The 24553-nt window shown below is 64.5% G+C and overlaps 1 protein-coding gene and 1 pseudogene across 6 annotated transcripts in view; one reads left to right on the top strand and one right to left on the bottom strand.

Annotated features, from left to right (window-relative positions):
- Positions 1 to 1355: 1355 nt before the first annotated feature.
- Positions 1356 to 2621, top strand: LOC306650037 (tryptase beta-2-like; annotated as a pseudogene). Its single transcript has 5 exons — positions 1356 to 1416; positions 1589 to 1757; positions 1860 to 2121; positions 2229 to 2391; positions 2458 to 2621. The product of its transcript is annotated as a tryptase beta-2-like (transcript).
- Positions 2622 to 9447: 6826 nt separating this feature from the next.
- CACNA1H (calcium voltage-gated channel subunit alpha1 H) overlaps positions 9448 to 24553 on the bottom strand; it is a 52805-nt gene continuing 37699 nt past the window's right edge. The window contains exons 11-35 of one of the 5 annotated variants that reach the window (XM_079121874.1): positions 23170 to 23321; positions 22284 to 22469; positions 21772 to 21889; positions 21538 to 21693; positions 21324 to 21414; positions 21010 to 21218; positions 19833 to 20246; positions 19350 to 19450; positions 19116 to 19239; positions 18967 to 19035; positions 18703 to 18887; positions 18455 to 18581; positions 18252 to 18377; positions 18088 to 18177; positions 17785 to 17977; positions 17286 to 17303; positions 16000 to 16151; positions 15233 to 15342; positions 14963 to 15096; positions 14618 to 14688; positions 13342 to 13420; positions 12489 to 12610; positions 12022 to 12424; positions 11745 to 11905; positions 9448 to 11198 (exon numbers count right to left, since the gene is read on the bottom strand). In XM_079121874.1, the coding sequence (XP_078978000.1) occupies positions 10152 to 11198; positions 11745 to 11905; positions 12022 to 12424; positions 12489 to 12610; positions 13342 to 13420; positions 14618 to 14688; positions 14963 to 15096; positions 15233 to 15342; positions 16000 to 16151; positions 17286 to 17303; positions 17785 to 17977; positions 18088 to 18177; positions 18252 to 18377; positions 18455 to 18581; positions 18703 to 18887; positions 18967 to 19035; positions 19116 to 19239; positions 19350 to 19450; positions 19833 to 20246; positions 21010 to 21218; positions 21324 to 21414; positions 21538 to 21693; positions 21772 to 21889; positions 22284 to 22469; positions 23170 to 23321 (4638 nt within the window). In that variant the 3' untranslated portion in view covers positions 9448 to 10151. The remainder of the gene's footprint in view (positions 11199 to 11744; positions 11906 to 12021; positions 12425 to 12488; positions 12611 to 13341; positions 13421 to 14617; positions 14689 to 14962; positions 15097 to 15232; positions 15343 to 15999; positions 16152 to 17285; positions 17304 to 17784; positions 17978 to 18087; positions 18178 to 18251; positions 18378 to 18454; positions 18582 to 18702; positions 18888 to 18966; positions 19036 to 19115; positions 19240 to 19349; positions 19451 to 19832; positions 20247 to 21009; positions 21219 to 21323; positions 21415 to 21537; positions 21694 to 21771; positions 21890 to 22283; positions 22470 to 23169; positions 23322 to 24553) is intronic. The other 4 variants (XM_079121875.1, XM_079121878.1, XM_079121876.1 and 1 more) reach the window with 4 other exon arrangements.

The raw sequence follows: 24553 nt of genomic DNA, 5'->3' as shown, positions 1-24553 counted from the left end.
GCCGCACAGATAAGGCCCCGGGGACCAGGCTGTGGATTCTTCTGCAGCGCTGGGTCAGTGGGGAGCAGCAGGGCCCCTTCCTGACAGACACACGGTGCTCTCCTCCCAGGGCTGGTTCCTCCACTGACCCTCCCCCAAGCTGAACCTCAGAGGGCTGGGCCCCGCCCCAGGGACTCAGCATTTGGCTGGGTGACAACACCTCCCTATGCACTGCGCTTTGAGGGTGGCCCGCAGACATGGATTCATGCTGCGCATTCCAATGGGGAAGCATGTAGGTGGAACAGCAGGTGGTCCCTGAATGCCACTGTGCCTGAGGCCTCTGGGGAGTCCTCTGCACCTGGGCAGGGGGCAGCAGCCCAGTCCTGACCACCGGGAGGTGGTTCCATTCTGGTGCCAGAGGTCCAGCAGCTGAGAGGTGGCCCCTCAGTTCTCAGTGCTGAGCCCGTGGCAGGCCCTTCTGGAAGCCCCACTGCACAGTGAGCCTGGCAGACCTTGAGTGGGCTGGACCCCTCTGTCCCCATGCTCCCACTGGGCAGGACCAGGAATTTGTCTTCAGAGCCTGAGAAGCCAAGATCCCAGACTGCGGGTGGGCTTGTGGTCGCCTCACTTCCCAACATCAGGGCCTGGGATTCCAGGTGGGCTTGTGGTCGCCTCACTTCCCAACATCAGGGCCTGGGATTCCAGGTGGGCTTGTGGTCGCCTCACTTCCCAACATCAGGGCCTGGGATTCCAGGTGGGCTTGTGGTCGTCTCACTTCCCAACATCAGGGCCTGGGATTCCAGGTGGGCTTGTGGTCGCCTGCGCTTCCCAACATCAGGGCCTGGGATTCCAGGTGGGCTTGTGGTCGCCTGCGCTTCCCAACATCAGGGCCTGGGATTCCAGGTGGGCTTGTGGTCGCCTCACTTCCCAACATCAGGGCCTGGGATTCCAGGTGGGCGTCTTGTGGTCGCCTCACTTCCCAACATCAGGGCCTGGGATTTCAGGTGGGCGTCTTGGTGGTGGGGCACGTGTCACGCGGTGGCCCTGGGTCTGAGTCACCGCTTCCTCCACATCTGCCTTGGAGGGTGGGGTGCCCTTCTCTGACCCATCCTGGTTTGGAAGGATAAATGGGAGGGGAGCTAGCTGGGTAGAGAAGAACAGGGACTGGTCAGGGTAAGTGTCCCTCACTCAGAACCCTTGACATCTGTGTGTCACCCTGGAGCAGAATGGCTAGGCCTCAGCCCTGGAGCCCTGAGGTCCAGACCAGCGCCCTGATCCATATGGGCCCCAGCTCCATTCTGCATCCCACGCTCTGCCAACCTGGCCCAGTGCTGTTCCCTGCCTGGGCTCACGCTGGCCTTGCTCACTCCTTCCAGATGCTGAACCTACTGTTGCTGGTACTGCCCCTCCTGTCCAGCCTGGTCCACGGGGCCCCTGGTTAGTCCTGCCCTGGGTCTGCCCTTTCCCTGCCCCTTCCCTGGCCACCCCCTGCCCCATGCTGCATAGGCTGGGGCAGGTGGACTCAGAGAGCCCTGCATTACCCCAGCACAGGGGAGGCTGATCTAGGGGTTGGCCTGCACCCTGGTGCTGAGGGTACTCCCTGCCCCAGTGCCAGGAGCAGCTCTGGAGCGAATGGGCATTGTTGGGGGACGGGAGGCCCCTGAGAGCAGGTGGCCTTGGCAAGTGAGCCTGAGAGTCAACACCAGATACTGGGAGCATTTGTGTGAGGCTCCTTTGTCCACCGCAGTGGGTGCGACTGCTGCTCACTGCCTGGGACCGTGAGTGCCGGGACCGTGAGTGCCTGGCCCGCAGGCGGACGGGGCGGCTCCCCTGTGGCCCCAGGCACTCTGCAGCCTCCTGAGTGGGCCGTCCTCTCCCAGGGCGATCCGAAGCCCTGAGCTCTTCCGGCTGCAGCTTCGCCAGCAGCACCTTTACTACCGAGACCAGCTGCTGCCCCTCAGCAGGATCACCCTCACCCCAGCTGCTATGATGCCCACGAGGGGGACCTCGCCCTGCTGGAGCTGGAGGAGCCTGTGGACCTCCCCGACCATGTGCACCCCGTCTCCCTGCCCCCAGCCTCGGAGGCCTTCCCTTCAGGGACCCCGTGCTGGGGGACAGGCTAGGGCGATGTGGATTATGGCGGTGGGTGACGGCGGGAGGGCACAGACCACAGTGCAGCCCAGCCTTGGGGTTCCCTTTGGGCGCCGATCGACACCCTCCTGAGGCTGCTCCCTCTTCTCTCACCCCAGAGCCCCTCCCACCACTATTTCCCCCGAAGCAGGCGAAAATCCCATTGTGGAAAACCACCTTTGTGACAGGCAGTACCACATGGGACTCTACACAGGGGACAGCGTTCACATCATCCGCGATGACATGCTGTGTGCTGGGAATAAAGGACGTGACTCCTGCCAGGTGGGCCCTTGTCCCTGTGCCCCCACGCGGGGCTTGCCCCTTGTCACTGACTCTTGCCCTCCCCAGGGTACCTCCAGAGGCCCCTGGTCTGCAAGGTGAAGGGCACCTGGCTGCAGGCGGGTGTGGTCAGCTGGGGTGAGGGCTGTGCTCAGCCCAACCGGCCAGGTGTCTACACCCGTCTCACCCACTACTTGGACTGGATCCACCACTATGTCCCCGAGGTCCCCTGATGGGCAGGGTTGCCAGCCTGGTCAGGGTAGATCAGTCCCCTCCTGCACCCATGCTGGTTCCTTCCCAGGGGCGTCACTCCTCCTCCCAGTTCCTCTCCCGCTGCTCTGCAGGCCCCTCACCCCTCCCAGCCTGCTGGTGCAGTGCTGATCCTCCCGGCTGCTGGGTCTCATTAAAGTTCAGGGAAAGCATCATGGTGGTCACTGTGTTTGTGGCTGTGGGTGTCACCAGGGAAGAGAGGGGTCCAGTTAGGGTTGGGTGCAGCGGCTGTTTTGTGGGGTCCCTGGCCGGAGGCTTGGACTCTGGTGGTGTGTGGGGCCTCCCTGTCAGCGCCTGGTCCCTAGGCCGACTTCTCTTTGTGGTGAGTGGGAGGCAGAACCACGCGGGTGACTGAAAAGAGGAAGGTAGGGGACGCGCTTGCAGCCAGGCAGAGAGAGAGCCTGCTCAGCGGGCAGAGCCCCATCAGACCCGCCAGGGGTGCAAGGCGTCTGCCTAAGTCCAGCGTTCTCTGGTCTGCCTGGAGCCCCTCCAGGGCTGGCCTCCCCTGAGCGTCGCCCTGTGACGGCCAGCAGGGTCACGCCTTCTGCCCCTGCGCAGGCTTGTGTGGCAGCTGCATTCTGGCTGCTGCGGGTGGGCTGCAGGGTCTCCACTCCAGGCCCTCAGACTGGGGCAGCTGAGCTGTTCAGACATGTGCATTTGGCGAGGGGAGTGGCTGGGTTCCGGGTGCCTTCTCCTTCTCTTGGGGCACCAGATGTGTGCCACGGTGCACCCCAGCAACCGACCTGTGCCTCAGCCTCCTGCCGTTGCGTACGTGCAGTGGCCTCTCTCCGGGTCTGTTGCGTTTTTGTGATTATCAAGGAGGACAATGCTCCCTGGAACAAGCCCTTCTCCACACCTGGGGCCTGGCTGAGCCGTGAGTCCCGTTGTCCCCATCCAGGGCTGGGCTGGGGTCCGGAGGGCCGTGCCTTCAAGCACGCAGCCCTCCTCAAGTGGACATCTCACTCTGGCCTTGTGCCCTTTCCTGTGGGAGTCCTGTGCTGCTGCTGTCAGGCCGGTTTGCATTTCATCCAGTCTCCTGGGATGAGACGACAGCCAGGCTGCAGGTTTCCCCTGAGGTCGAACCCTGCCTTCTCTCCAGGCACGCAGCATGTCGTGTGCAGACTGCGAGGTGGCCCCTTCCTCCCAGGAGCAGCGCACCTGTGAGAACTCATGGACAGAGAGGCCCAGGTTCCTAAGAACCCTGTTTGGCCCTGTCTCTGTTCTTTGCTGGGAGAGACTTTGGCTTCTGACTCACCGTCCATGTTGAGGTCTCTGGCTAGGCACCTCACCCTGGTCCTTGGCAAGCTCTGTGCTTGCTCCCAGGTCCTGCTTGTGTTGTGTATTTAGACATGATTATGCTTGTAAACAAGATAGAGAAGCCAGCACCCTCCTTTGGGATGATTCTAAGGCTTTTTGGGCAAGAAGAAACTTTTTGGGTAGGTATGGTACTAGGAATTGAACCCAGGGGTGCTGCTCTACTACTGAGATACATCTCCAGATCTTTTTTTTTTTTTTTTTTTTAATTTAAAAATTTTTTTGTTGTTGTTGATGAACCCTTATTTTATTCATGTATTTACATGTGGTGCTCAGAATCAAACCCAGTGTCTCACACATGCTAGGCAAGCACTCTACCACTGAGCCACAACCCCAGCCCTAGATCTTTTTCTTTTGAGATAGGGTCTCCTGAAGTTGCTGAGGCTGGCCTCGAACTTGCAGTCCTCTTGCCTCAGCCTCCTGAGTCTCTGGGATCATAGGTGTGTACCACCACCACACCTAGCTGAGAAGATACTTTTTAAAGAAATATTTGCTTCTCTCGCCTTTTAGTCCTCAAATACAAATATGCTGGTTTCATCTTCAGAATCTCTGGAAGTGATCTTTTGGAGGAGTCTGACAAACACGATGTGTGCCCATTATAAAAACAAGAGATAAACCTGGAGATATTTTCCTCTCCTCACCTCCACTCCACGGCCCACCTCTCTCTCTCCAGGGGTCACCGCAGGGGGCAGTGACCTCCTCTGAGTGTTAAAACTCCAGTGAGTACATTCAGATGTCCTTCGACAAGATTATAGGTCGTGCACAGGGGACCAGGGCTCAAGGTGTCCCAGGAGAGATGACATTGTGGGGACATGGCAGGTCTGGAGAAGAGAGGGCAGGGTGGCTTTCCTCTTATCTGGTCCTGGATCCCTGAGCAGCTCAGCCCAGCTTGGCCCAACTGCAGTTGACAGAAGTGTGTGTCGGCCCTCCCGGGCCAGGCGAGCTGGGGCCATGGAGGTCGGGCCCAGACCCTGTCTCACCATCCAGGGCTCCTCCCTAGGGACATGCCCAGATGGTCAGCTCACTGCAGGCAGATGCAGCCCCAAGTTCAAGCTCTCCTGGGGTCTGGGCTAGAGAAGACCCTGCTGGCTGGGGACATGGCCACGGCCAGGCCACCCCCTCCCTGAGTTCTGTCAGATGAGAGGAAGCGGCAGCCATCATAGGGACGCCAAGGGAGTCAACAGGATGATGTGGAGTGTCTTTCTCAACAGCAGGCCTGGGATCTGGGGAGTCAAGGGCTCTGTGGGCAGCAGGGTGATGGGGGGCAGGGGTCCCCAAAGGTGAAGCTGGCACAGGTGAAGGCCCTGAAGTCCCCTCAGGATCTGGCTCCGTGAAGACCATTCACCCCACTCTCACTGGGCAACATGAGGCTGCTGGGCCCCGGGTAGGGGCGGCCTGGGCTGGGGACACCTGGACCCCAACCAGCTTCCGTGCTCTGGGTTGGCCAGGCAGGTTCCACCTTCCCCCAGCGGCCACCTCCCAGGTGTGGTCCGTGGGAGGGAGGTGGGCCTCGCCCAGCACACTGCCTGCTCATCCCCAGGTCAGACTCTTATCGTGCACCTGAGCCTCGCCAGGACCACGTGCTGGCGTGAGGGGGGCTGAGCCCTGGCCTTGTGGAGCCACAGCCTGCTGCACCCTCAGGCAACCACCTCCTGCCTCAGTTTCCCCACATCCAAGAGAGGCGTTGCCCTAGGGGGTCTTGGTGGGGCCCTCCAACCCTGGCCTGTGCATGGGACTGGGGACGGGGTGGGAAAATCTTAGGCTGCGCCCAGACCCCAGTCAGCTCAGTCGGGCTCCAGTCAGACAGGAGGCCCTGCTTGCACTGGTCAGCTGTGGGGCTTTGCCTTGTCTGCTCTATGGTGGAGACCCGGGACCCGGGGACAGATGTGAGGACAGGACATGGGAGGGGCAGGTCATCAAGGAGTCCTGAGCTGCCTCGCCCAGGCATCTGGGCCTCGGGAGGAGAACCCTGAAGACTGGGCTCCCTCCCGGAGGCTGTCAGGGGAGGTGTGCCCTGCAGAAAACAGGGGAGCCTTCCTGGAGGGGGTGGCATTGACCCCATCCACACTCTGGGTTTGCAACAGGGACACCTGGGTCCCAACTTGTCCCTCTGTGGTCTCACTTTGCCTCCAAGCTGTCTACTTGCTGCCTGGGCTATAGTGTCCACATAGAGATACAGGAACAGGTGGGGCCTTTGGTGGAGCTCTGGTCTCCTCCTTCTCACTCCCTGCCAGGGCAGCAGGTGTGTGGTCATCTCCACACCACCCTACAGGTCCAGGCTTCAGGGTGGACCATCCTTGCCTGCAGTGGGCAGATGCTCGGGCCTCGGGCCCATGGCTTCCTGCTGCTCCTGGCTGTGTCTGGTGTATGACCCAGCCTGGTTGTGGGCATGGTGAACTTGCTGGGGACACCTGTGTCCTGGTCAGGTGGGTGGACCCACTGACTCTGGTTGCCTGGAGCTGCTGGATTTGCCACTCGCCACAGAACTGAAGCTTGATAGCCAGATGCCTGGTCCTGGGGGCACCGGGAGCTGGCAGCCCCAAGCAGGAACTCTGGTACTTCAGGAGGCTGAGCTCTTCATGGAAGGTCCTGGTGCCCCTTGGCCCACACACTGGCAGTCAGCCCAGGGCCAGGCACAAGGTCGGGGGGCTGGCAGTGCCTGGACCTGGGCAAGTTCCCCCTTCAGGGAGACCTGGAGGGGTGAGGTGGGCTGGGGCTGGGCAGCGCTGTGCCTCCCAGCTGCTGTTTACGGCCTGTGGCTGGTCTCACCTGTCCTGGGCTTGGGAAGATTACTGGCAACCAGCCCTCTTGTCCTGGCCCCACCTGCCAGGCCCGATGGATCATGGCTTCAGCTGCTGGGGAGGGGGACACCCACCCCAGGCTGGCCTGGGGCCCGGAGGCGATCTCTTGGGCCTGCAGTGCTGGCTGTCCCTCCCCAGGCAGCCTGCCTCACCACGGGCCTGTCTTTCCTTTTCCCTAAGGTGTCCACGAGGCTCTGCACCCAGGTGCGTCTTCGACCAGTGTGGGGAGTGGAAGGGAGGATCGCAGGAAGAGCCCCGAGGGGACATGGTGTCTATCCCAGGTGGCGCCTGCAGGCCAGGCAAGGCCACTTGCTCATCAGGAGTGTCCTCCACTGTCCTGGCGGAGGGGAGCTGAGGGCCGCTCCCGCCGGGTGGCACTGCTTCCCTTGGCAGCTGGTTTGCGTCCTTGGGGAGACACCGTGAGGCCACACGGGCGCTGCACTCACAGCCCGCCCTACCTTCTCCTGCCCTGGCTCCTCCCCGCTTAGCCGGTCACCTTGCTGTCCCTGGTGTCGGTGTGTTCCGGGACAAGGGGCCCCGTTTCCACCAGCAGGCAGTTTCCCATTTCACTGGGTCTTCCAGGTTCTCATCTACTCTATGTGCAAGCTCAAGTGGACCTAGAGCTAGCCAGGGAGGGCCCTGCATGCTGACCTCTGTGACTTAGCTTCTGATATCTGAGGTGGAGCTTATGTAAGAAGACCCTGACCATGATAGAGCGCACAATTTGCTGGCATTTAGCACAGTTGTCACTGGGGTGACACCACCTGTCTGGTTCCAAGCCCTGCCCTGGCTGGGACCCGCTCCCCTAGCTGCCTGGGTCTTCCTAGGGTCCGTCATTCTGAGCCTCCCTTGATTCCTGGGGCTGCCTGCCCTGGTCCAGACCTCTGTCACCCTGAGGAGCCCTGAAAGGTGCTTAGAAACCACCGCCTGGGCTTCTGGGTGTCATTTCTGTATCCACAATACCTCTGGAGAGGGCCCAGCAGATAAGAAGCTGAAGATGTAGGAAGGAGACCCCCAGGAACAGGTGGGGAGGCCGTAGCAGGCAGGATGCTGGCCTCTGGAGAGCCAGCAGCAACCCCTTCTCTTCCAGCTCAGGGTGTGTCCAGTCCCAGGTTTTCGATGCAGGACACTGGATCGTGGGGACCATGCTGCATGTGGCCATGGCAGGCCAGCCTCCACCTGAGGAAAGTGCATATTTGTGGCAGGTCCCCGCCCAGCCCTGTGGGTGCTCACAGCTGCCCACAGCTTCTCTGGGTGTGTCTGGGGTGAGTGGGGACAGTGTGAGTGTCCAGGCCCAGGGGCACACTGACGGTGCAGAGGACACCTCTTGGCCTTTGACTCACTCCTGAGCCTGGAACCTGAGCTCCAGTCTCCTCTTCGGTGATAAGGAGGACCACAGTACAGCGAGCAGTCCCAGGGCTCTGAGGCCTTCCTGGCCACCAGACGGTCGGTACTGGCCTTGGAAGTTTCCAGAGCCCAGCCAGCACGAAGTGCTTCTGCACGTCTTTGCACACCTCTGGAGGGGTGGCTTCCTCTCGCCCCATTGCTGAAGTCTGCAATCTACCCTTCTGGACAGGACCCAGCTCAGGGCAGCAGGAACCTGAGCAGCAGTCAGTGCTCCATACCTGGTTCTCCAGGGGGACAAGCTGGACATCGAGTTCTGAAGGGGCAGGGTCTGGTGGGCTGCACACTGACTTCTTGCCTCTGTAGCTGGCTGTCTCCCAGAAGGGACGCCCCCACACCCATCCACCCCACCCTTCCAGGTCCTTGAATTCATCTGACTACCAGTCCATCCACCTGGCGGAGCTGAAGACCACTGTCTCCCATTTCTCCACCACGGGGCAAACTGTCCTGTACTCCAAGCCCCCAGGACTACTGGGGTCTAGTGGGGATGTTGCCTTGGTGTAACTGAGCACCCCTGTGATTTTCTGCAGCCAGATCCTGCCCATCTGCTTCCCAAAAGCCTCAGCTGACTTCAACCCTGGGACAAGGAGCTGGGTGAAGGGCTGTGGCCACACAGGAGGGCGGTGATGAGCCCGCCTGCTATCCTTTGGACCCTGGTGGGAAGAAGCTGGTCCACAAACCTTGGTACATGGACCTGGACAGGGGTGTGGCCCCTCCTCACTCTGCCAGTGCAGGGGCTGGTGCTCCCGTCTCCCCATAACCTGCCCCCTCCCAGAGCCTCCACGGTGGACAGAGACCTGCAGCCAGGCCTACCCCAGCGCAGACAGTGGCACCATCAGGCCAGACATGCTGGTGCTAGGGGCCTGGAGTCCAGCAAGGCCCCCCCACCAACCACTAGTGGCCCTCACCCTGCTCTGCCCTGCAGGATGACTCTCGAGGGCCACTGGTCTGCCAGGTGGACGGGACCTGGTCGCAGGCTGGCGTGGTCAGCTGGACCAGCCTGGGATCTACAGCCACATTCCTATGTGAACTGGACCTGACACCACATCCCAGAATTAGGGGGCTTGGGGCCGGGAAACCTGGGTTCCCCTGGCCCCCTCTCCTGGCTGGGCTCGTCCTGCCTGGCCTCTAGCTGCTGCTGGTCTCCTGTGCCTGGTGGCCAGGTGCTGGCCGCACAGAACCTGGCTCGCCACCTCCCTACTGGCCTCTGGCCCTTGACTCTGACACACAGGAATGCCTCTTAAATAAGTTAATGTTTATTCTGCTTTGTTCCCGGCCCTCCCTTTTCCCTTTAAGAAGCTGAGTTTTCTGTATCAGATTATTGCAACATTTAACCTGGATTTATAAAACAAACAGAACAAAACAAAGGGCATCCACTGAATCCCCAGGCCAAAAACCCTGGGTGGACGGCCCCTGGGAGTGGGGCGGGTGTCTTATTGCGCGGCTCCTGTCTCCCTGGTGATGTGGCCATTCCCAGAGTCCCTGGGATGTTTTTGGAACACTCAGGGGACAGGGCGGGGAGTGACAGGGGGGTGAAGTGCACTGGGGGTGACAGGATAGACTCAAACTGAGCAAAGGTGGCGCTGGCTGCGTTGCCTGAGGGACTGAGCCTGCTGCCACACAGCCGAGAGGCCCAAGCACGTGCTCCCTACGAAACCAGGGGTCAGTGCGGCCAGAGCTGCGGGCCTCCACGGGAGAGCTTCCGGTCCTCTTCCCCTGGCCCCAGCACCTCGGGTAGTGGTGGCAAAACTCAGGAAAACCCCATACCGAATCTGCGCAGAGCAGGCTTGTGGGACCGCGAGGCTGCTCCCCAGGTGGAGAGGACGGGCGTCCACCTGCTCCCTGCATCCACGCTCTCCCCAGACCCCTCCTTTCACAGGGCCGGAGCAGGGTCTGCTCACGGCCTACCTGGGGCCATCACCCTGGGGGGTGCTCCAATCCCAGGGCCAAAGCCCTGGGTGCACAGAGCCCAAGCTACACGGGTCTGTCTGCACTGTCGCCTGGGGCAGGGGTGGCTGGGAGGGACCCCAGTTTCTTTAGTGGGGTTTGGGGAACTGTGAGGAACAGTCCCCGATCCTTCTCTGGGGTGTCTCCAGGGGGCAAAGAAGCCTCTGTTTCATGGGGGTCTAGAGTTGCTGTGGCCCCTGAAGAGGAAGCTCTGGGTTCTGGGGTCCCACTGTGGCCACTGTCCAGTACAGGGTCTCCGCCGAGGCCCCCCACATCCAGTGGCTCGAAGGCAAAGTTGGGCACAGTCAGGTGCTCTGCCCGGCAGGCCTGGCCCCGCCGCTCTGCCTTGGACGCAGCATCCCCTCCTGCAGTTGGGCCCTCTGCAGACTCCAGGCAGTCCCTGTGCAGAGTGGCCTCACAAGACGGGGTCCTGCGCCGAAGAGTACTGCTGCCACCCTCTGCCGCAGCGGGCCGGGCAGAGCTCTCGTCCTCCACGGGGGGGTCCACAGAGATGCAGGGGGGGCTCATCTTCTTCTTCCTGCGTGCCCCCAGGGCTGGCTCAAGCTCAGGGACCCAGACCTTGGCCTCCCCGGACTCCAGGTGGCTGTCCCCACTGCCCAGCTCCATGGAGGGCCACCTCTGTACATCCACCCGGCCTGGCTTGTCCAGGAAGCCCTGAGCGTCCACACTGCAGAACCTACGTAGGTCCTGCCTGCTGCCTGCTGCCCCTCGGGCCACAGGGGAGGTCACAGGGGAGGCTGCAAGGCTGTGGGTCGAGGCCAACGGCCAGGGCTGGGCAGAGCTGGTGATGTGGCTGACCTCCTCGTCAGCCAGGTCTGAGGCTTCAGCCTCGTCTCCGCCAGGGGCTGGTGGCCGGCTGGAGATGCAGCGCTGTCCGAAGGTGTGCTTGCGAGTGCGGATGCTGGCGGGCTGTGGGGAGCAGGGTGGGGACCGTGGGGAGCCCCCCAGGGACGCCCGCCTGGCTGGGGCCTTCTCAACAGACTCTGTGGATCCCGGGGCACTGTCCCCAGGGCCATCAGCCTGCTCTTCCAGCGACTCTCTGTGCATGGCCTCCTGCAGGGACACAGGTTCAAGGTGAGAAACAGGACTCTGGCCAGCAGGGTGAGATGGGGCAGGGAGCTGCTGGCGTGGGAGCCTCCGGCAAGGCTGTAAGCACGTGTAGCGTCCGACTCCACTACCAGCAGGGGGGCCCTGGGGGTCTGAGCTGCTGCGGGCAGAGCTGACAGAGGGCCCAGGGACACTGAGGGGGCCAGGGCGGGGCCCAGGCACCTCCCTGTCCAGCCCCACAGTCCATCTTGACACCGGGGGTTGGGACACCCCAAGAGCTGCCGGCACTAAGGGGCTTTCCTGCTGGCCATGGGGGGGGGGGGGGGGGCAGGGGCTGTGGGTCAGGCTGCGTGGGCCAGGCGCAGTGAGGGCCCCAGGGCCAGTGCTCTGCCACCACAAGCTGGGCCTGCCCTGAGGTCTGCCAGGTGGCAGAAGGAAGCATTTGGGCCTCAGGGTACTGTGCCTTCCACCCTGGGCCGCAGTGTGACCTGTCATCAAATGGAGAGGAGGAACCCCATGGAGCCCCAGGCCTGCAGGGCCAGGCTTCCCTACCTGTCTGCAGAGTAGCCGACTGAGGCTGGGGGAGCGGGGTGCCCCACGGGGGGAGAGGGCACGCCGAGGGTCGCTGCCCCTGGCAGGGGGGGACACGGCGGGCAGGACCTGCGGGGAGGCACGAGGCTCCAGGGGCGGCGAGTGAGCAGAGGCGGCCAAGCCTGGGGCAGGGACGCATCTGAGCCGGGGGGCCTGCGCCCTCCCCATGCCCCCACCTGCAGCTCACCCCAGCCCCGCTCCGCCCGCCCGTCCTCCTGCCCCTCCCCCCGGGTCACACCTGAGGGGGTGCTGCCCACACAGGGCTCCATCCCAGCCTCCTGCAGTGGGTGAGGGTGGGGCGCCACAGCGGGGGCCACGGGCCGGAACATGCAGCTGTCGTTGGGCAGCGAGAGTGCCCTGGACACGGACACCTTGCGTGCAGCCCGGAGGCCGGGGCCGTCTGGGGGCGAGGGCCGGGTGGGGGGCGCGGGCGCCATCTCCAGCTCGAGCTCGGCGTCCATCTCGGCGTCCTCGCGGGCCTCCTTGTTGCTCTCCTCCAGGTGCTTCATGAGCACGGCCACCACCACGTTGACCAGCACGAACTGGGCCACCAGCACGAAGGTGACGAAGTAGAGGGGCGAGAGCGCCGGCAGGTAGCCCAGGCAGTGCTTGTCCTCACGCGCACACTCCCGCAGCGTGTCCTGGGGGGGCGGCCGGTCACGCGCTGGCCCTGCCCGCCCGGCCCGGGGGCAGGCCCCGCCCTACCTTCATGATGCCATTCCAGTTGTCCCCAGTGGAGACGCGGAACAGCGTGAGGAAGGCCATGCCGAAGTTGGCGAAGGTGGCGTGCCTGCTCAGGCCCTCGCAGGGGTTGTCCTCGGTGCACTCTGCAGGGGAGGCCCTGCCGTCAGCCGCCCAGCAGTACCGCAGGCCACCTGGCTATGCCCTGGAGCCCGCCCACTCCCCAGAATGGGACATGGAGCAACGGGTCCCCCTGGGGCGCGAGGCGCCTGGCTGCTGAGCCTGGTGGGAGGGCGGGGGTGCTGTCGGTCCCCGGGCTGCACGTGTGCGGGGCCTGAGCAGGAGCCAGCGCTGGATGGAGCCCTCAGGAGGGCAGATGGCAGTCTGGGACCACCAGCACGGCCACCTCCCAGACAGCCCACCAGGCCCCAGGAGAGCCTATAGCCAGGTGAGGGCCCAGCAGGGACAGGGCTGTCTCTGGAGGGTCCCCAGCTCAGACTGGACAGGGTCTCTGGATGGGGTCAGGGTCTTAAGTGACAATCCAGAGGACACGCCACCAGCGCCTGCCTCCTGGAGAGGGCCACGTGGGCTGCAGGGCGAGGCGTGTGGTGAGCACGCTGGTGTGTGCCCACGCCCTCGTGTAGCCGCTTGGGGCTGCCTGCAGAGGACCCTGAGCCACGCAGCGCTGACCTCGTGGGGTGAAGGCTGGCGGGGCCAGGTCGGGGCCAGGACACCAGGGGGCTGTGGCCTGCCTGGGTCGGGGCTGGGGTCCCGAGCTGGCCGCAGGCCTGTGTGGGTGGAGGAGCACAGGGCGCCTTCCCGGTCGGCCCGTGGGGCCTGGGGTGCCCGGCAGAGTGTGTGGTGTGGCCACACTCACCTAGCCTCCCGAACAGCTCCACTCCCAGGGCAGCATAGATAAAAAACAGGAGCATGAAAAGAAGGCCAAGGTTCCCTACCTACACGAGAGAGAAGCAGGACAAGGTCAGCCCTCGGCCGCAGCCGCGGGCCTGCTCCCACACCTGGCCCAGGCAAGGCAGTGAGGGCCCAGGAGGGCCTGGACCTGGTCCTGAGCCGTGACCCTCCCGGGCCTCCCGTCCTTGTCCCAGGTCCAGGGCCCCTCCCAAGCTGGCCTGGCCTTTCCCCATGCCCCAGCCTCTACCCTTCCACAGCTCATGCCTAACTGTCCACCTCTGAGCTGCTGCCCTGGGGCTGTCCACCCTCTTCCCAGCAGGGGCTCCTCCCAAGACCCAGAGGGTATCGCTGAGGGCTCTTGTTCACACTGCGCAGGGGCCACTTCCACCTCAGGGGCCCCTGTCACAGGCCCTGGGTCTGTTCTCAGGGGACAGGAGTGCCACCAGAGGCCTTGTCCCTGCCTCCCACAGCATCTGCCCAGCCCTCGCAGCATCTGAACACTCAGGATTGCTGAGTGGGCCTGGCCAGGTGGCTGGGCAGAGGGTGGGGCACCAACCAGCACTTGGGAATGTCACGCCGATGGGCCTCCTACTCTGCTGAAGGTGGTGGGGGTGGGGGCTGGTGGGCGGGTGTGTGGTGGACGGGCACATGGAGGGGAGGTGGCTGGAAACAGGGCAGGGGGACAGGGGAGTGGTGTCCAGGAGAGGAGGCATACAGCTGGGCTCGAGGTCATCAGCTGCAGGGCAGGGCATGGCACACAGGTGGTGGGATAAATGGCCAGCAGGCTGGGCCATGCCAGGGGGCACAAGAGGGCACAGAGGGACTGGGCACTGTGTAGTCAGGGTCATGCAATAGGTACCTTTCGGCCCGAGGCTAGAAAGGACCAGGTGGGGCTGCAGGAACAGAAGTGCAGACACTGGGCCTGAGCCGGTCCAAGGCTGCCCCCGAGGTTAGGCCATGGTCATCTGCCTGCATCAAGCCCACCTTGGCCCCCACTGGCCTCGGCCCCTCCCCAGCTCTCTGCAAACCCTTGCCTCTGGAGGCGCACTGGTCAGGGAAGGCACTGGTCACTGCTCTTGCCCTGAGACAAGCCAAAGTGGATGACCCTCGTCCAGCTCGGCTGAGCTACACACACAGGGTGTGAGGGAGGAGGAAGGACGGTGAGCTTGGCCCTCCCTGAAGCCTTGTCCTTTGAGGGTATGCAATGCCCACCCTCAGGCAGTGCACAGACCCTGACCTACCTGGGGCAGGGCTTGAACCACAGTGTCCAGCAGGGCCCGCATGCCCGTGGCCATCTTCAGCAGCTTTAGCACTAGGGCCAGAAGCTGAGCATTAGCAGTCATGCTGACACCCCGCCCCCACGACAGTCCAGAGGCCCTGGACACCACCCCTGAGCTCCCTATCTGGAAGCCAGGACCACCCCATCAGTTGCAGACACCTTGGACACAGCCAAGGTGGGCGCTGGGCACAGGCAGGGAACTCGGGCCTGTCCATGGCACATCCTGCTGGGCCCAGGCCTCAGAGACCACCAGAGGGACCAACTGACAGTCTAGGGGACCCCAGGTGGACAGGTGGGGGCCACCTACCGCGGGCGATGCGGAGCACACGCATGATGCGGATGATGGTGGGGTTGATGGGCAGCGCGGCATTCATCTCAATCTCCTCCAGCGCGATGCCCATGATGGACAGAAGGACGATGGCCAGGTCCAGCTGGTTCCACCTGGCCAGCAGAGGGTGCAGCTCTGCATGCTACCACCCCAGAACCCAGCCAGGGCCAAAGCAGGAGTCTCCTGCCTGACAACCAGGACTTCAGAAGACCCCAAGGTTCCCCAGGGCCGCTAGGGTGCCCGCCACACCTGTCCTTGAAGAACCGCCGGAGTCCAAAGGCCACCAGCTTTAGCACCGCCTCGATGACGAAGACGATGGTGAACACGTAGTTGCAGTACTTGAGGGCCTCGTCCAGCGACTGGGGGCAGAGGGCAGGCTTGCTGGAGGGGCCCTGGGTCCTGCAGCCTCCACCTGCCCACGTGGCCTCCTGTGGCCACAGGGCCCCAGCCCAGGCCACTCTGCAGTGCCTACTTGGGCAGCCAGGTCATCCAGGTCATCCATCTCTAGCACAGCACACAGGTGGCGCTGGACGCAGTGAATGAACAAGTGCCCACCCAGGGTGCTCGGGCCTGTGACTGCACCTGGCTGCAGTGGCCCCAGCTCTGCTGACCTGGATGCCTCGCAAAGCCCGGCCACTGGGCACCAACTGAATGCCAGTCTCCACCAGCCTGGGGAGTGTCACCCAGCAAAGGTGACAGGCTAGGGAAGATGCAGGCCTCACCCCACCATGCTTGTGCACCCAGCTCCACAGCAAGGATCGTTCTGCAGGCTGAGCTGCTTCTGACTAAAGACTGCCATTCCATGCCCAGCTGCGGGCAGAGGGGAGCCCTGGCACACAGCCCTGGGACGCGGGTGCGGGGAGCACAGGGCCGGGGCCAGCCCTTGCCAAGGACTTCCGTAGCTCCTCAGCCTGGGAGCACTCTATAGGGAAGGCACTGTGGGTTTCGGCCTAGACGTAAAGAACACCCTCGGCTGGACAGCAGCGAAGCTGGGCTGGACTCGCCACCAGGCCCACCTTGGGCTGGTCGTAGTGCTCCATGGACATGGTGATGACGTTGAGGCCAATGACAAAGGTGATGAAGAGGTCCAGGTAGTGGCTGGTGCAGAGTGAGTGAACAGAGCGGCGTGCCTGTGAGTAGTCGGCGTAGTAGGGCCGGCGCTGGGCCTCTGTGGGGAGAGGGGCCGTGAGTGCTGCGGCAAAGTGAGTGGGGCAGCTCCGGGAGGGCCCAGCCGTCCTGGGCGGCCCCCTGGGGGCTTGCAGGAGGCCGGAGGGGATTCTCCTGGAAGGGACCCCTGCTGTAGCGAGGCAGTTCCGTGAGAGTCCATGGGCTGGGACTGCAGGGAGCCCGGGGGGCAAGTTGGCCTCCTGGACGGGGAGGTCCAGGCAGTCCCCAGGGAAGGCACAGAAGCTGAGGCAGCCTCCCTGTGTCCTACCTGGGCCCCTGCCCAGAACTGCCCTCCTGGAACTTTGGCTGGCCAGCAGGAGGTCTGGCCATGTTGGCCCTGGACCAGCAGTGGGATGAAAGACTGGGCAGGGCGGACCCTCTTCAATCTCTAAGCCCAGACCCCATGGGCCCTGCCTGGGCAAAGATGCATCGTAGCCACCAGGTAGAGTCCCTTCCTGTGCCATCCTCCTATGGGCCCCTGGTAACTATCTGTGGTCTGGGGTCAGCCAGGCCCCAGCCCTTCTGAGGTCAGTAGGGGTGACCTCATGACAGGAAGGCAGGACCTCCCTGGGGGTCACCCCCTCTGCATGTCCCCGCAAGTCTGTCTGCTAAGTGCCGTGCCCACAGCAGCCCTGTGGTGCTGCTGATTCCTATGGGAACAGTATGGGCTGCCCTGTGCTCCGGGACCACCTCGGCACAGAACCATGCACTCGGGCTGAGAGCCCAGGGCCAGGGAGAGCAGGTGCTGACCAGAATGACCCCCAATCCCGGACCCTCATGCTCCTTGGTCCGGCATGCAGTCACTAGAGAGCTCAGCTCAGCTCAGCTCAGCTGAGCCGGCCAAAGGGGTGGCAGCCAGCATAGAACACAGAGCAGCCACAGCTGGCAGAGCCAGGGGACCCTTCGTCCCTGAGAGCATAGCAGAGACACACGCATGCAAGCCGCCAAGAGCGACAGGCCAGAACGGGGCAGCGGCATAGACACTGGAAAGCGAACCACAGCCTCCCCCCGCCCCCTGGCACCTGGCCCTAGCCTGTGCCCACCCTGGGGGACCCCAGCGAGCCTGTATTCCTTCCCCATGCGGCGTGGCGGCCGGCCAGCGTTAGCAGGCTGAGCATGCGGGCAGGGCAGGTACCTGGGCTGGGGAAAGTGCCTGGAAAGACAAGGAGACGTCTGAGGGCCGCAGTGGGGCGGGGCCACTGGGGGCCTACCGTGGGCGGAGCCACTGGGTCTGCGGGGGCGGGGTCACTGGAGGCTGCCAGGTTGGGGACACTGGGGACCTGCCAGCGGGAGCCCTCCTGGTCCCAAGCTGCGGGCTAAGCTGTCTCACAGGAGGCTTAATGGCTCTCGCGGAGGGGACCCACGGAATGAACCTGTCCCTAGATTGCAGGTGCGGGCTGGGGTGTCGCGTTTCCTGGGCCCCTCCGAGAGGGAACCCTGCCTCCTGCCACAGTGGGCGCCCCGACTGCCCACGCCTGCTGGACCCTCACGAGGCCCGGCCCCCATGCAAGGTGGGCCGCGTGCAGAGCCATTCGGGGCGGGGGCTGCAGGCCAGGGGCTGGCGCCGCGGCAGGGCAGTGTGTGCAGGTACCGACCCGCCACCGCCACCGCCACTGCCACCCGGGGCGCCTTACTCCTGCGCCTCCTCTCCAGCCGCCGCTGCCGCTTCTCCTCGCGCCGCCGGGCCTCCTCCGCCTCCTGGTGCTGCCGGCACTTGTGGAAGTTCTCCACCACCACGCCCACGAACATGTTGAGCACGAAGAAGCTGACGATGAGCAGGAAGGAGATGAAGTACAGCAGCATCCAGGGGTTGTGGTTCTGCACGGGCTGCGGCACACCAGGCGTGGGTCTCCCTGGCCTGCCTCGCCCCGCCCCGCCCCTCCCCAGGGGAGCCCGAGGCACGGGGCCCCTCCTACCCGGGGCGGCCACCATCGCACCTGCTGGTCAATGCCCACGGCGTCCAGTCCGTCGTACATGATGTTCACCCAGCCATCCTTGGACGACAGCACGAACAGTGACATCAGCGCCTGCGGGTGCGGAGAGTCAGCACCCGGCTTCGCAGTGGTCAGCCCACCCTGGGAGGCTGGCACGCACCGCCCACCTGGCCCAGGTTGTCGAAGTTGTACTTGCGCCGCACCCAGCGGTAGTGGGCAGCCCGGCACTCGGCCTTGGTGGAGATGTTCCTGGTGTCCGCGCCCTCGCAGTAGTAGAACTTCCCCTTGAAGAGCTGACGGGGGTGGCCGTCACCCAGGGCACCCGCCCTACGGCCCCTAGACCCGTCCACCCCAGGGATGGCCCACCCACCTGTACCCCCAGGATGCCGAAGACAATGAAGAAAGCACAGCAGATGAGCACGATGTTCCCGATGGGCCTGAGCGACGAGATCAGCGTCTCCACCACCAGCTTGAGGCCCGGAGCCCGGCTGATGACCCTGGGCCAACACAGGGCATGTGTGGTTGAGTCAGGATTGGCCACCAGGCAGATGGGACCAGGCCTCTGGCTGCTCTGGACCTGTGGTGCCCCACCCCGTCCTCCCATCCCCTGCGCCCCACCTCAGAGGTCGCAGGGTCCGCAGCAGGCGCAGCACCCGCAGGATGCCCAGGATCTTGGCGCCGCCGGCTGAGGCCATGGCTACGACGATGTCCACCAGGGACACTAGGACCAGCAGCCCGTCCAGCACGTTCCAGCTGCTCTGCAGGTAGGCACGCTCGCCCCACAGCAGGCCCAGGGCCACCACCTGGGGGCAGTGCAGTGGGATAAGTGGGAAGGCCTGGCTGGGCTGTGGGCGGGCAGGCGTGGGGTAAGAGGGACGCTACCTTCACCATCATCTCCGCCACGAAGATGGCTGTGAAGATGTAGTTGGAGACGCTCAGGAAGGCCCGCTCCTGCAGGGAGAGGCTAGTGGGAGGGCCGCACGCTCGCCGCCTGCCCGCCCTGCCCAGGCCGGCCTCCCAGGGCAACTCACGGTGCTGCCAGGGTCGATGTCCGGCCTCTCCAGGGCAATGGTGATGCAGTTGAGAAAGATGAAGACGAGGACCACGTGGTCAAACATCCTGTGCGCGATGACCTTCTGGCAGTAGGCGCGCAGCCTGGGGAGGCGGCGGTGAGCATGGCCAGTGGCCCACACAGCCTGGCCTAGCAGCTGCCCACCCGCATCCCTGAGGTCACCCCGTGGGTCGAGGCTGGGGCCACCCCTCACCTGTTCTGCGGGGAGAAGAGATAGAGCGCCCAGGACCCGCGGCGGCGGCACCACCCGGGTGTGTAGGGCTCCAGCACCTTGTGCAGGCGGAAGCAGCAGCTCTGGGGGGGGGGGGGGGCAGCCCTCAGCCCAGCGGCCCCTGCCTGCCCTCCCGGGGCTGGTCCACCCAGGTGCCTGCTGGGGCTGCCTCCTCCTCACTCTGTCAGGAGCCTCACCCTCCCACCCTCCTGGGCAAGGGGCCGTGACCACGATGGGAGTCCACTGGCCAGTGGGCACGCTTAGTGGGGCCCTGGGGAACTCAGTCCTGAGCCGCCCAGCCTGCCTGACGATAGGGAGGCCTGGCCCTGAGGGCAGGTGGGCCGACTGGGATCCCTGGAGGTGGACTCTGCCCCTGGCTAGCCGTTGCCCTGACCCACGACAGGCCCCAAGACGGGGCGGGGTCAGTGGCGGGTCTGGCTGGGGCCCGGCTGTCCTCCCACTCACGTCCTCCATATCGTCGTCCAGCTCGGCCATGTCCTCCTTGTGGCTGTCGATGCGCAGGAAGAACTCGCTGGGCAGGGCCACTGTCTGCCCGTTACAGTCGTGGAACTTGGCAGGCAGGAGGGCAGCGGGCCGCGGGTCCAGTGTGCTGTGGTGGTCCAGGGACTCGGCGCGCCGCAGCGGGCTGGCGCGGGGCCCAGGAGAGGCCCTGGGCCTGGAGCCCGCACCTGGCCTGCCGTCCTCAGCCTCGTCGTCCGTGCTGCCCTTACCGTCACCCGACAGCAGCGACTCGCGCTCCCCGCGCTGGCCGCGGTGCTTGAGGCTGGGCGCGCGGCCCAGGCTGCTCCAGCTCGAGCGCCGGCTGCTCCAGGCACTGCCGGGGCCCCAGTGGGCGCAGGGCGAGCTGCGGAGGCTGGCCTGGCGGGCGTGAGCGGAGCGCGCGCTGGGGCCCCTCGCCTGCTGGCAGGCAGGCCCTTCCCGCCGCCCGCCAGGCTTGTGGCCAGCAGGTCTCACACACGAGCTGCCCTACTGACTAGGACACCGTCCACACTGCATTCTCAGGTGGACCTGAGCCAGCTGGGGCTCCGAGTGCCAGTGTTTGCCCAGAGGGGTGCCCTGCTGCTGTGCCCCAAGAGGGCCAGCAGGAGGGCCCCGCCATCCGGGGCCAGGTGCACGCCATTTCCCTGGGGCCAACTCTGCACTTGCTAGAGACTTGGCCGCCCCTTTAGGGTGCAAAACTGGACCCAGGCCCGGGCCTCTCCTCCGCTTGCTACGCTGCTCGGCCCTCTAGCAGGAGCCGAGTTTCACTCCCTGCTGGCCTCGTGGGGACCTGGGCATGTGCTGCACGGTACCTGCTCAAGGCTGGCTCCTGTGGCTCCCATGGCTGCCCCACAGGACCTCAGCATCCTGTCCTAAGCCCTCACGCATGCTCCCAGAGGCACACCTCTCCCCTCCACTCCATCTGCCTCCCCTCCCCAGTGGGGCCAACCTCGGCCGCGTCCTGCAGGGACCACACGGGGTTTGGTTGAAGCTCATCTGTGGGACGGCTGCCCTGGCCTGCTCACAGAGCACAGCACTGGTCCCCCAGACTCGCATGGCCAGGGCTTTACGAAGCCCATGGACCTTCGCTCATCTCAGGGCAGGAGGTACCACAAGGGCCAGCGCAGGGGACGGTCCTTACCAGAGACTTCTGGTCCCCCTGCTGGGGGTCCACAGAGCTGCTGCTCCCGCGACGCGAGTCTAGGAGGCCATGGGCCACGTCCAGGTGTGGGGAGCTCTTGGGGGTGGGCATGGGTGTGGCTGCCGTGTGCATGATGAGGGGCGGGGGCAGGCTGCCTCGGCCCTCCAGGTGCCCGTTGGGGGTCACTGCCAGCGAGGACATCTTCATCTCTGGGTGGGGTGGGCCTCCTGAGCTGCCAGGTCCCGGCCACGGGAACCCCCGCGCTGGCTGTGCCAGGACCGGATGCCCCCACGCCCATGGCCGTGCCCGCACACCTGTGGCTCGCAGCACTCTGAACTTGTCGAGATCCTCCTCGAAGTGGGCGGACGTCTTGTCCTCGTCTGAGTCGGACCTGTTGGCGTCACCCTGCACCCGACCCACAGGCAACATGAGGCTCCCACGGCAGGCTCACCAGCATGGAGGCCACGGGGAGGGGACAGGCATGCGGAAGGGCCCTAGGACTGCCCACCGAGCGTGCCCGGGCCTCACCTCTGCCTGGAAGCCCTCCACCAGGATGGCCACCAGCAGGTTGAAGAGCACGTAGTTGCCGAAGGTCATGAGGGCCACGAAGTAGAGGGCGGCCCAGGAGGAGGTGGAGGCCATGCCGTTGTACAGCACCACGTTCCAGTCCTCCTGCGTCAGGATCTGGGGCACAGCTCAGGCTCCTCAGGCCCTGGCCTCGGCCCACGCTGGGCACCTGCCCACCTCAGAGCCCCGGCGTACCTGGAACACGGTGACAATGGCCCACAGCAGGGAGTCGAAGTTCTTTCTGTCGGGGACAGTGTCTCCGGTGTCTGTCTTCAGGCTGAACTTGCAGCCAAAGAGGTGCATGCCCAGGATGCTGAGGGCGGGAGTGGGCTCTGACCACTCCCTTCCCAGGCACCGTGGCCAGGGAGCACTGACTCCCAGAACCAAGGTGGACGGTGGAGGCCACTGTCTCTGGACAGTGGCTGGGGCCTTGGATGCCCATCTCAGTCCTGGCTGCCCACAAGAGCCAGCCTGCCTGTGCTGCCCATCCTCCCCGAGCTAGGCCCAGGCCCATGCTGGCCCACACGGGGCACTGAGCAACCCCCCAAGAGCCTGCCTGGTCTGCAGACTCATCTGCCTGAGGACGCCATGCCCAACGCCCACCCTAGCACACAGCTGGCGCTCAGTGGTGCTGCCTGAGTGCAGGCAGCGGTGACGAAGCTGGCTCCTGGGGGCTCGGGTGGGGACGGGCACTGCCGGGCGCCCACCTGAAGATGAAGATGAAGAGCATGAGCAGCATGCAGAAGGTGGCCACGTTGTCCATGGTCTTCACGAGCACCACGAGCTGGCGCCGCAGCGCCGGCAGGAAGCGCACCAGCTTCAGCACCCGCAGCAGCCGGAAGGTGCGCAGCACCGACAGCCCGCCGTCCGCCTGCCCCACGATCTCCCAGACGCTGTGGGCCAGGGCGCGGCTGTGGGTCAGCGCGGCCGTCCCAACCTGGAGCCCTCCTCCCAGAGGCGGGGTGGCCTCCGGTCTACCGCACGTCTGGGAACAGGCCCGGCCGCAGAGGTGACCAGGGGCTTGGCAGCCTGACTGGCCATGGGACCTGGAGGCTGCCCAGCTCCTGAGCCCCCAGGAAACCTGGCTTCTGAGCAGGTCAGAGAGGCGTCTTGACCTAGCACCTCCTGTCCTGACCTCTGTGGCCAGGTCCGGCTCCTCTGCTCCCACTCGCCTGCCCCTGCCCTCCCGAGGGCTGTGTCCTCTGGGGCAGCGGAGGTTGCCCTCAGATTCCCCTGCCATTCTGCACTGGATCTTTACTACAGCCAAGGCCCCAGAGGAGAACAAGATGAAGCCCGAGCTGCCCTTCCTCCTGAGGCCAAAGGGCTGCTGAGCACCCGCTGCTGTGCCTGCAGGGACCAGCTCTCCAGATGCTAGCAACACCCAGAGATGTGGCTGCCCTAATGAGTACCCCACGGTGCCTGTGGGAGGGACGAGGCTCCTGGGGGGCACTGTCCGGAGCCTGAGGTGGCCAGGGCCCTAGCCCACTTGAACCACCTTCACACTTCTTCCTGTGGATGGTGCTCTGCTCCTCGAGGTTTCTGCCTAAGAGCAAAGCTTCCCAGGACACCTGGCCTGGGTGGCCATGGACCTACCTGATGACCACGATGATGCCGTCAAAGATGTTGTAGGGGTTCCGGATGTAGCCCAGGGGGCCACAGGCCAGCAGCTTCAGCAGCATCTCCAGGGCAAACATGCTGGTGAACACGATGTTGCTGATCTCCAGTGCATTGGTCAGCTCCTCCGGCTGTGGGCAGGGAAGGGGGTCAGGGCCCCCTGTGGCGCCCTTCTGGGCACTGATGGACAAGCCACTTTGGATGCACCAAGGGCTGTGCAGCATCTCAGAACCTGCTCTTCCATGAACTGGAGAAGCCGCACCCCAGGGGTGCCCTCCAGGTGGACAGCAGACCTGCCTGGCCCACCACGAACTGTCTCTGGCTCCCCAGACCATCTGACCTTCCTGCCATCACAGCACAGCATGAGGGCTGCCACAGGCCTCCAGAGACCCCTCGCCGGGCACAGGCCATGGGGATCAGAGCTGGGTGTAGGGCCAGGGCTGGTGGGTACAGCATGAGTGGCCTGGCAGCCCACCCGCCCTCCCTGCAGAGCCCCAAGGCCTCTGTGCTGGGCATGAGCTGCGGGGACCTGCGTGTCCAGTGTGACCCCAGCGCGTGTGCACAGGTGAGCCCTGGACGTGTGAGCCTGCAGCGCTGCAGTCTGTGCACAGAAGCTCTTCCAGACCAGGCTGTCCTGCCTGGACCCTTCCCCTCCTGGACAGCCCCTGGCTGGGGCCTGCCTGAGGTCAGCAGCTTCCGCCCTTCCCCCAGCTGGCTCCAGGGAAACAGCACCTGGACAAGCCCAGAGGGTTGGGGACGAGGAGACCACTCTGGCTATTGAAGGGGATTCAGCGCAATGGCAACAAGAGCCAGCCTTGGACCCCAGGAGACTCCCAGGAGAGGGCAGACACCCTGCTGGACCCGCTGTTCCCACCCGGGTGCGGCCCCTGTCCCAGGGACAAAGGTCAGCTGTGTGAGGAGCTGTGGCACCCAGGCAGATGAGGGGTGCTTGGTGCCCCCTCTGCCCCCTTCCTGGGCCCAGGAGCCGCCTCATGGGGGCCTGCTCCAACCACCAAGGGGCCCCTGTGGCCATGGCTGGGGTCTGGGCCATTTGCCTCTCCCAGCAAGTGCTGAGAAGGGCCTATTCCATAGGCCAGGACAGCTGGCTAACTGCCCTTGGGCTCACCACCTCTGGGTGCCCTCATCTGGGGGTCTCTGGGGGTCTCCTGGCTCCCATCCTGATCGGGAGAACCTTCGGGCTGGAGCCATGATGTCCACATCCACCACTTAGCAAAAGCCCATCCTCAGGCACGAGCATTTCTTTTGAGCAAAGGGTGAAAATCCTACAACAGACCCTTCCCTCCTGCTGCCACCCCCCTGGCCCTCAGGGCCCCAGAAGAGAAGCCTGGAGGAGAACACAGGC

The sequence above is a fragment of the Sciurus vulgaris genome (assembly GCF_902686455.1).
Source record: "Sciurus vulgaris genome assembly, chromosome: 18".
NCBI lineage: Eukaryota > Metazoa > Chordata > Mammalia > Rodentia > Sciuridae > Sciurus > Sciurus vulgaris.
This window is presented reverse-complemented; position numbering and strand designations above follow the sequence as displayed.